This window comes from Piliocolobus tephrosceles, chromosome 1, assembly GCF_002776525.5.
Source record: "Piliocolobus tephrosceles isolate RC106 chromosome 1, ASM277652v3, whole genome shotgun sequence".
In the NCBI taxonomy this organism is placed as follows: Eukaryota; Metazoa; Chordata; class Mammalia; order Primates; family Cercopithecidae; genus Piliocolobus; species Piliocolobus tephrosceles.
This window is the reverse complement of record NC_045434.1, coordinates 91229005-91239268: the sequence shown is the minus strand read 5'-3', so window position 1 is coordinate 91239268 and position 10264 is coordinate 91229005. Positions and strand designations below refer to the sequence as shown.

The window sequence follows — 10264 nt, the reverse complement described above, 5'->3', positions numbered from 1 at the left end:
GGGATAAAAGTCTACAAGTTGGATTTAGTGTATACCGCTCGGGTGATGAGTGCACCAAAATCTCACAAACCACCGCTAAAGAATTTATGTAACCAAGCCGGGCGCGGTGGCTCAGGCCCTTAATCCCAGCACTTTGGGAGCCTGAGGCGGGTGGAACACCTGTTTTCCACGGACATGGAAAACCATGTTTTCCACATTAATTTAATCAATATACTCCTCCTATCTGAAACCTGTTTCTCCTGCTTCGAGTTTGTAGACGTGTAGTGTTCATAGTTGCCTAAACTCCCTTTTCCCTATCAACTTCAACTGCTGGTGGCAAAAATGGTTGATATCGCTTGCATTTTTGAGGTAGAAAAATTGGCAAGGTATTTTCATTCACTGAATGAAACGTAAATTACGTGTGCCCTATAGGGCAATGAAAAAATTCCGATAGCAGAGGATGGTTTCGATCCATCGACCTCTGGGTTATGGGCCCAGCACGCTTCCGCTGCGCCACTCTGCTATCTGAAGTGAAGCGTTCTCATAACTGTTATAGAAGATCACGTAGTCGTTGTCCTGACTTCTTTAGTGCCACCTAATGTCTGATCAAAAATTCGTCATTACTATAGAACCAGTTCTTATTGGCTAGTTCCTGACACAGTAGGCGTTTTTTATTGGTTCATAAGCCCGGTTTGACAAAGTAAGCCAATAGGCATAAGCGATGGGGTAAGGCGGGAGCCAATCACGTCGGGTTTTATTGGGACACGCCGGCAAGACGCCTCTTCAGTTGTCTGCTCCTCAGAGGAAAGGGGCGGTTGGTGCGGCCTCCATTGTTCGTGTTTTAAGGCGCCATGAGGTAAGGGGGTCGAAGTGGTCGAAAGGTTTCAGGTAGTCGACGGAAAACTTTGGGAACGTGGGTCGAAAGAAGTCGGACTACCTAAAAGGACCATGTATCCGGGAGCTGGCCAAAAACCTGAGAACTCCTGGTCTAGGAGAGTGGGAGAGAGTGAGGCCGGTAGAGGCGGGGAAACTTGGGCCCGGGATGGGGTTGGGGCCCAGGAGTGGGGAGGCGGGTTCGACACCTCTCTGAAGGGTTGCGATGAGGGGGTGTCCTCAAGTCCCCGGAGGAGCTCCCCACCTTCCCCCCGCCCCCGTCATCCGGGCTGAGAATGCTGGAGCGAGCCGCATTCATCCTCAGTGCGAAGGGCTTGACATATAGGACATGCCCGATAAATGTGTATGTTAATGAAGAAATGAGCAATCTTTAGCTTCCGAAGTATTAGGATTCATGTGGCCCAGGATTATGGGTTATTTCGTGTAGGGCTCACTGTCTGAGCCCCATCATTACTTGATGGGGGGTTGTGATTAACTTATCCAGAATGAGGAGGTTATGGGGGTGTAACTGGGCACCATTTGGAATGGGGAGAAGTATAAGTGTGAGTGGGTTCTCTTGCCTACCGTTGGGAGGTTCCGAGGGATGAAAGTAGCCAACTTAAAATGATATGGCCGGTGGGTATTCCTTCAATGAGATCAAAATAAAATCTGCATTTTTAGGGGTGACAGAGGCCGTGGTCGTGGTGGGCGCTTTGGTTCCAGAGGAGGCCCAGGAGGAGGGTGAGTGCCAGCTTTTAGCATCTCTGCACTTAGTTGTTAGTTTCTGCTTGTCATCTAAATAGGAGTTTTGGAGTAGGCTAATGTCACTTGGTTTTGTGAGAGCCATCTGTGGTCTTTTCCTGCACTCCTGCTAAATGAATTTGGCCCCACTATGCTAAGAATGATTCTTTCCCTCCCCAGAGACTTTGTCACTCATTCTGAGGTCTGACATGTTTTCAAAATTGTTAGTGTGTTATTTACATCTCACTTGATTCCTACATAGGGAATAATTTGGCTGTTTTTCATGTTTTAGGTTCAGGCCCTTTGTACCACATATCCCATTTGACTTCTATTTGGTGAGTACCTTGGGTTAATAATACAAAATTTCTGGCCATTCTTGAAATGGAGCCCAGTATCTCCCAGTTAATGAAGTTAGATGGTGGTGGAAGAGGGCAGGCACAGTGCCTCACGCCTGTAATCTCAGCACTTTGGGAGTCTGAGGCGGATGTATTACCTGAGGTTCAGGATTTGAGACCATCCTGGCCAATATGGTGAAATCCCGTATCTACTAAAAATAAACAAGTTAGCTGGGCGTGTGCCTGTAATCCCAGCTACTTGGGAGGCTGAAGCAGGAGAATCGCTTGAACCCGGGAGGCGGAGGTTGCAGTGAACTGAGATGACACCACTACAAAAAAAAAAAAAAAAAAAAATGGTGATTGAAATAGGGAGGGAAAGTGATTTTTGAAAAGACTTGGGGTTTTGAGTCAACTGTGTGTTGCTTTACATACAGAAACAGTGTAAGCATGGTGGGGAGAATAATTCCTTGACTACTGTCGTCATTAAACATGATTATAATCTTTGTTCTGAACAAGTAATCTTATCTATGGCTTATTTGTTACTATAAAGATAGTGATAGCTTAAATTATGGCTATTCCAGCTTGTATCCGTGTTTGAACATTTTTTTTTTTTTTTTTTTTTGAGACAGAGTCTCACTCCGTCACCCAGGCTGGAGTGCAGTGGTGCAATCTTGGCTCACTGCACTGAACCTGGGAGGCAGAGGAATCAGGACTTCTGCCTCCCAGGTTCAAACAGTTCTCCTGCCTTAGCCTCCCAAGTAGTTGGTATTACAGGCACCTGCCACCATGCTCAGCTGTTTTTTGTGTATCTAGTAGAGACGGGGGTTTCACCATGTTGCCCAGGCTGATCTTGAACTCCTGACCTCAAGCGATCTGCCCACCTTGGCCTCCCAAGGTGCTGGGATTACAGGCGTGACCCGCTGTGCCTGGCCGTTGAACAAATTTTTTTTCTTTTTTTTTTTTTTTTTGAGGCAGCGTCTTACTCTGTTGCCCAGGCTGGAGTGCAGTGGCGCATTTTGGCTCACTGCAATCTTGCTTCCTGTGTTCAAGGGATTCTCCCACCTCAGCTGGGATTACAGGCGTGAGCCACCATGCCCAGCTAATTGAACAAATTAAGGAGTAAAAACAAATGTAGAATTTTCTATTTTTAACCTTTTTCTGTCATAGTAATAGAAAAAACAATCTCTCCTGTATATTATTTTCGGCAAATAGAATGTAGTTGTTTACTTCTGGTTTAGTGTGAAATGGCCTTCCCCCGGGTCAAGCCAGCACCTGATGAAACTTCCTTCAGTGAGGCCTTGCTGAAGAGGAATCAGGACCTGGCTCCTAATTCTGCTGAACAGGTATGTTCTTTTGGCTGTCTTCCAGAAATGTCTCTAAAGCACTTAAAAGTATTGGTAAAGAGTAACTGTTGGTGAGGTTAAGAATGGTGTTAACAGAGCCTGAAATCCACAGAGGGTTTAATTGTTCTCCTTATTTCTCATTGTGGGTGGAGATAGCCAGGTGGATATATAAACAAATTACATATGCATTCTTATTTTTATCGGGGACAAAGAGTTGTTCTCTTCCCATATATTCAAGGCCAGAATGAAGTGTTTTTAAAGCCCTAGGTCAGTATTGAGTCAGCTTGTATGGAAGGGATTAGGAGAAAATATTCAAACTCTGGGAAGTTGCTTCTAATTTTTCATCTTCGAGTATTGTTTCATGCTGTTTTTCAGGCGTCTATCCTTTCTCTGGTGACAAAAATAAACAATGTGATTGATAATCTGATTGTGGCTCCAGGGACATTTGAAGTGGTGAGTTTTTGATGACTTAGTTTTAGGAAAGGGCACCTTTGGTAGTGTGGAAATTTCCTTGGCTCCTGACTTTGAATTTTCAGTTGTTTATTATCCAAAGCCAAGCCTAAAATGAGAACGTACAGTGGGATTTCTTTGTAGTACTGATCTTGGGGACAAGACTTAGATCATTGTTATGCTAGCTGTGATGTATCAGGCTTTCATGTGGTGGTTCTGGGGGTGATTTCACTTCTGCTACTTCCTAATTTGGGTAACAGGTAGCTATGTTGTAATAGTTCTGGGAGGACCTAGGCACCTTTTTTCTTCTAAATTGTTTTTCCCCCAAAATCCTTTTTCCAATAGCAAATTGAAGAAGTTCGACAGGTGGGATCCTATAAAAAGGGGACAATGACTACAGGACACAATGTGGCTGACCTGGTGGTGATACTTAAGATCCTGCCAACATGTGAGTGTGCCCGTTTCTGGTCATGGGAACAGAACATAGCACTTGGATTAGGGGCTTAGGCATCTTTTTTTGTTTTGAGACAGATTCTCACTCTGTTGGCCAGGCTGGAGTGCAGTGGTGCCATTGTGGCTCACTGCAGCCTTGACCTCTACTACAGCAAGTGATCTTCCTGCCTTAGCCTCCCGAGTAGCTGGGACTACAGATGTGTGCCACCACACCCAGCTAATTTTTTTTATTTTTTGTAGGTACAGGGTTTCATCATGTTGCCCGGACTGGTCTCAAACTCCTGAGCTCAAGCAATCTGCCCACCTCAGCCTCCCAAAGTGCTGGGATTGCAGGCGTGAGCCACTGTGCCCAGCCCTTAGGGATCTTGAAAGCTCAAATTTCTTGTGAGAAAGGATGTTTATAAGACAGATGTTTTTAGTTTTAGTTTTTGTTTTTGAGACGGTTCTCGCTCTGTTGCCCTGGCTGGAGTGCAATGGCGTGATCTCGGTTCACTGCAACCTCCCCTCCTGGGTTCTAGCTGTTCTGCCTTGGCCTTCTGAGTAGCTGGGATTATAGGCATGTGCCACGACGCCCGGCTAATTTTTCTATTTGTAGTAGAGACGGGGTTTCACCATGTTGGCCAGTCTGGTCTCAAACTTCTGACCTCAGGTAATCTGCCTGACTTGGCCTCCCAAAGTGCTGGGATTACAGGCGTGAGCTACCGCACCCTGCCTGACAAATGTTTTTTAATGGGTGATAAGGGATAAACGCTGAAGTAAGTGTGTGTGTCTGAAAGAATGTATAGCAGGTTACTATAGAGCCATGTTTCTCAACTGGAGGTAATTTTGCTACCCAGGGGATATCTGGCAGTATCTGGAGGTACTATTGATTGTTAAAACAAGGGGGTGCTACTGACATCAAAAAATGGTAGAAGCCAGGTGTGGTGGCTGTATTCCCAGCACTTTGGGAGGCTGAGGCAAGAGGATCACTTGACCCCAGGAGTTTGACCAGCCTGTGTAACATAGAGAGACCCTGTACCTGCAAAAAGAAAAAAAAAAGCTGGGCATAGTGGTGCATGCTTTGGTCCCAGCTACCCAGAAGCCTGAGGTGGGGCCGGGTGCAGTGGCTCATGCCTGTAATCCCAACACTTTGGGAGGCCGAGGCCTGGAGTTCAAGACCAGCCTGGCCAACATGGCAAAACCCCGTCTCTACCAAAAATATAAAAATTAGCCAGGTGTGATCGTGGGCGTCTGTAATCCCTGCTACTTGGGAGGCTGAGGCAGGAGAGTTGCTTGAACCTGGGAGGCAGAGGTTGAAGTTAGCAGAGATAGTGCCAGTGCACTTCAGCTTGGGTGACAAGAGTGAGGCCCTGTCTCAAAAAAAGAAAAAAAAGCGGCATCCTGAGGTGAGAGAATTGCTCGAGCCCGGGAGACTGAGGCTGCAGTGAGCTGTGATTGTGTCACTGCACTGCAGCCTGGGTGACAGAGTGACACCCTTTCTCAAAAAAAGAAAAAGGATAGAGGCCATGGATGCTGTTAAAACATCCTACATCCCCATCACCCCAAAGATTTATCTAGCCCAAAATGTTGTTAGTGCCACTGACCTAAAAAACCTTGCTGTAGAAAGAGGATATGAGTACGGGAGGGGTCCTGTTGCCTGAGTCTTGCAATTTTTCTGTCCAGGCCTTGGCTTCCTCTTATAAAAGTATTTATTCTATTACTTACCCTTGCTTCAGCCTTGGATATGGGACAGAAATGAGAGTGCAAAGTAGCTTAGAGATATATAGAAAGTCTAGATAAATAAATTATTATAACATTATGTCCTTTTCTGTCAATTAGTGGAAGCTGTTGCTGCCCTGGGGAACAAAGTTGTGGAAAGCCTAAGAGCACAGGATCCTTCTGAAGGTTTGCATTTGTTGCTGATTATGTATTTAGTAGCCACAGGAACCAGGTCTTGTAATTGTAAGTACACTTTCAACAAAATCAGGTCAGACCAGATGGAAGAGTAAATGCAGAGTTTTATGTTGTGGGAATTTTTAGCAGGGGCTTCAGGTGTTCAAGGGAGATCTGTTTGATCTCCCTTCTAAAGCTCTGTATTCTAAATTCTCATTCTGGACTTTGTGCTGTTTTTAAAAATCCACCTGGATTTAACTTTGGTCATCTAATGGAAATGTGAGTTACAGTTTTTCTTTATTCTTTCAGTTTTAACCATGCTGACCAACGAAACTGGCTTTGAAATCAGTTCTTCTGATGCTACAGTGAAGATCCTCATTACAACAGTGCCACCCAATCTTCGAAAACTGGACCCAGAACTCCATTGTTAGTTCTTTTTTTCCCATTGCTGGAAAATTTAGGGGATATTCAAAACATGGTATTGTTGCTGTTTAGTTTACTTAGCTTGTTGCTATTCCACATGCAGCTTTCTGGGAATTGAAGAACTTAGGTTTATTCTGAGCTTTGCTCTCTCCCTCTGTAATTTGGAAGTAGTTTTATCAGCTTGCCGGTGGAATTTTCAGATGGGGTGACCAAGAAAGCATTTGGAGGACTTAAAAAGGACTGAGAGGCCGGGCGCGGTGGCTCAAGCCTGTAATCCCAGCACTTTGGGAGGCCGAGATGGGCGGATCAGGAGGTCAGGAGATCAAGACCATCCTGGCTAACATGGTGAAACCCCGTCTCTACTAAAAAAAAATACAAAAATCTAGCCGGGCGAGGTGGCGGGCGCCTGTAGTCCCAGCTACTCGGGAGGCTGAGGCGGGAGAATGGCGTAAACCCGGGAGGCGGAGCTTGCAGTTAGCTGAGATCTGGCCACTGCACTCCAGCCTGGGAGACAGAGCCAGACTCCGTCTCAAAAAAAAAAAAAAAGGACTGAGAAAATATTTATGGAGGGGGAAAGGCTTTTGGAGAAAATCATCGCTCTTGCCTGCTTCTAGTGATTTTTAGACAAGTGATTTGCTGATATGAGAAACACAGGGTGGCTTAAAGAATTGCAAAGTTGGCCGGGCGCGGTGGCTCAAGCCTGTAATCCCAGCACTTTGGGAGGCCGAGACGGGCGGATCACGAGGTCAGGAGATCGAGACCATCCTGGCTAACATGGTGAAACCCCGTCTCTACTAAAAATACAAAAACTAGCCGGGCGAGGTGGCGGGCGCCTGTAGTCCCAGCTACTCCGGAGGCTGAGGCAGAAGAATGGCATAAACCCGAGAGGCAGAGCTTGCAGTGAGCTGAGATCCGGCCATTGCACTCCAGTCCGGGCGACAGAGCGAGACTCCGCCTCAAAAAAAAAAAAAAAAAAAAAAGGCAAAGTTGGTCAGGCGCAGTGGCTCACGCCTGTAATCCCACCATTTTGGGAGGTCGAGGCAGGCAGATCACCTGAGGTCAGGAGTTGGAGACCATCCTGGCCAACATGGTGAAACCCCGTCTCTACTAAAATACAAAAATTAGTGGGGCGTGAGTAGCTGTAATCCCAGCTACTTAGGAGGCTGAGGCAGGAGAATCTCTTGAACCCCGGAGGCGGAGGTTGCAGTGAGCTGAGATCACGCCACTGCACTCCAGCCTAGACTGTAGCAGTGATAATGAGTAGCTTGTTTAATGAAAATGTTTCATCCTGGGCTATCATGCTTGTCTTTTTAGTGGATATCAAGGTATTGCAGAGTGCCTTAGCAGCCATCCGACATGCCCGCTGGTTCGAGGAAAATGCTTCTCAGTCCACGTGAGTCCCTCCCTGACCATCTGGATTAAGATAAATTTTTTAACTGCAGTGAATAGCAGGATACCCCCATACTTCCTCTGACAGAACTATTTTGCCTGTGACCTTTTTCCTGGATTTTTATTTTTACCTTAAGTAAGCAAATTAAGATTTAGAGAAAGCAGAGAACGTATAGTTCTGTAAACAGCATAGTCAGCTTCAATTCTACCTTAGGCGTGGAAATACATGATGGTATTGATTTTAATGTTTGGGTCACTATTACTTTCAGAGTTAAAGTTCTCATCAGACTACTGAAGGACTTGAGGATTCGTTTTCCTGGCTTTGAGCCCCTCACACCCTGGATCCTTGACCTACTAGTAAGTAAAGATGGACAATTGGAGTTCCTCATCATCCTTATTTACTAGTAGTAGTAGCAGTAACTCTGAAATTCACCAGAGTCTGAAATTTGGTGAAGCTTAAAAGAAATTTTATTGGTAGACAAGTAATCCAATAAAAATTCAACATTTACATGACTCAGAGACATTTGTTTAAAAAAAAAGAAAAAATTCAAAGTTTTCTTTTTTTTTTTTGTATATTCAATTAAATGAGTAGTTACTGAGTTATAGTGTCCCGTTTTCTTCTCATGACTGCTACTATTTCATCATGGTAGTAGAGAGAAATGAGTCAGCAGCCATTTCAGAATTGCTTCTGAACAACATGAAAATTTTGGCTAGGCTTAGACCTTAATAACCGGTTTTCCTCGTGATGATTTAAGGTTTTAGTTTGATGCCTGTAATCCCAACACTTTGGGAGGCTGAGGCCAGAGGATCACTTGAAGCCAGGAGTTTGAGACCAGCCTGGGCAAAATAGTGAGACTGTCTCTACCAGGAAAAAAAAAAAATCCAGTTGTAGTGGCTTGTACTTATAATCAGTCCTAGCTTCTCAGGAGGCTGAGGCAGGAGGGTTGCTTGAGCCCAGGAGTTTGAGGTTACAGTGAACTATGATTGTGCCACTGCACTCCAGCCTGGGTGACCAAGTGAGGCTACAGTTCTAGTTATCAGAATTGCCATTTTGATGGCACACCTACTGGATTTATTATTTTCCAGGGCCATTATGCTGTGATGAACAACCCCACCAGACAGCCTTTGGCCCTAAACGTTGCATACAGGTACAGCATGCTTCTTTGGGTTTAGGGTTGGTTTTAAGCTATTTTGTGCATTCCTTTAATACCTCATACCTCCCTGTGTTCTAGACGCTGCTTGCAGATTCTGGCTGCAGGACTGTTCCTGCCAGGTTCAGTGGGTATCACTGACCCCTGTGAGAGTGGCAACTTCAGAGTACACACAGTCATGACCCTAGAACAGCAGGTATTGGGACAGATATGAACTGAGTTGTTTTGCCCCACTCTTGAATACTCCTAGTCAGCTGGCGAAGTGGAATATGGTCTTTAGGGGTCAGGAATTGGGGGATTCTGAAATACTTTGGTCCTGAGATTTAAAAAATTGTCTAAATCTCTGTTTTCACAAGGGTATTACTTAAAGTCTTTTGATTTTCCTTGCTAACTTACTCTCACTTTGCTCTCCTTCAGGACATGGTCTGTTACACAGCTCAGACTCTCGTCCGAATCCTCTCACATGGTGGCTTTAGGAAGATCCTTGGCCAGGAGGGTGATGCCAGCTGTGAGTGACTACTGTGGGTCAGGGATTTTGTATTGTAATCTGGTCTACAAAGAAGCTGTACGCTATTTACATGTCTTTAATATTTCCACAGTGTAAATAATGTCTTTTATGCTGGGCTACTTGTCTAAATCACCTTTTTCTCTTTCCTAGATCTTGCTTCTGAAATATCTACCTGGGATGGAGTGATAGTAACACCTTCAGAAAAGGCTTATGAGAAGCCACCAGAGAAGAAGGAAGGAGAGGAAGAAGAAGAGAATACAGAAGAACCACCTCAAGGAGAGGAAGAAGAAAGCATGGAAACTCAAGAGTGATGTTCCCTTCACTCCTTTTCCTACCCAAGGGGGAAGACTGGAGCCTAAGCTCCCTGCTACTGGGCTTTACATGGTGACAGACATTTCCGTGGGATAGGGAAGATAGCAGGAAGAAAAGTAAACTCCACAAAAGTGTCATTCCACTGGGTTTTGATACTGGCTTTGCTGCCAGTCTCTCATTTGTGACCTATGCCATCCATCTATAATGAAGGAGGATACCAACATTTCTTCCTAATATTCTAGAATCCCCAACTCCTGAAAACCCCTCTCTCAATTAATACTTTGCTGTTGAAATGTTGTGAAATGTTAAGTGTCTGGAATTTTTTTTTTTCTAAGAAAAACTATTAAAGTACTTCCTAGTAGGGCTCTTGGCCTTTTTGGTTGTTTTTTTTTGGTTTGTTTTTTTGCATGTGGCAACCTTTTTTGCTTCTTTTTG

General features: G+C 44.9%; 1 protein-coding gene and 1 non-coding gene across 2 annotated transcripts; one reads left to right on the top strand and one right to left on the bottom strand.

Annotated features, from left to right (window-relative positions):
* Positions 1–430: 430 nt before the first annotated feature.
* Positions 431–502, bottom strand: TRNAM-CAU. The gene has a single exon. It is a non-coding gene; the product is annotated as a tRNA-Met (tRNA).
* A 206-nt stretch (positions 503–708) lies between these two features.
* Positions 709–10195, top strand: ILF2 (interleukin enhancer binding factor 2). The gene is made up of 14 exons (XM_023213802.2): positions 709–835; positions 1534–1593; positions 1886–1928; positions 3167–3271; positions 3647–3724; positions 4067–4169; positions 5993–6058; positions 6356–6472; positions 7784–7862; positions 8128–8215; positions 8945–9006; positions 9091–9205; positions 9427–9517; positions 9668–10195. Exons 1-14 carry the CDS (start codon positions 831–833, stop codon positions 9826–9828), a joined length of 1173 nt encoding a protein of 390 aa, XP_023069570.1. The 5' UTR covers positions 709–830; the 3' UTR covers positions 9829–10195.
* The last annotated feature ends 69 nt before the right edge of the window (positions 10196–10264 follow it).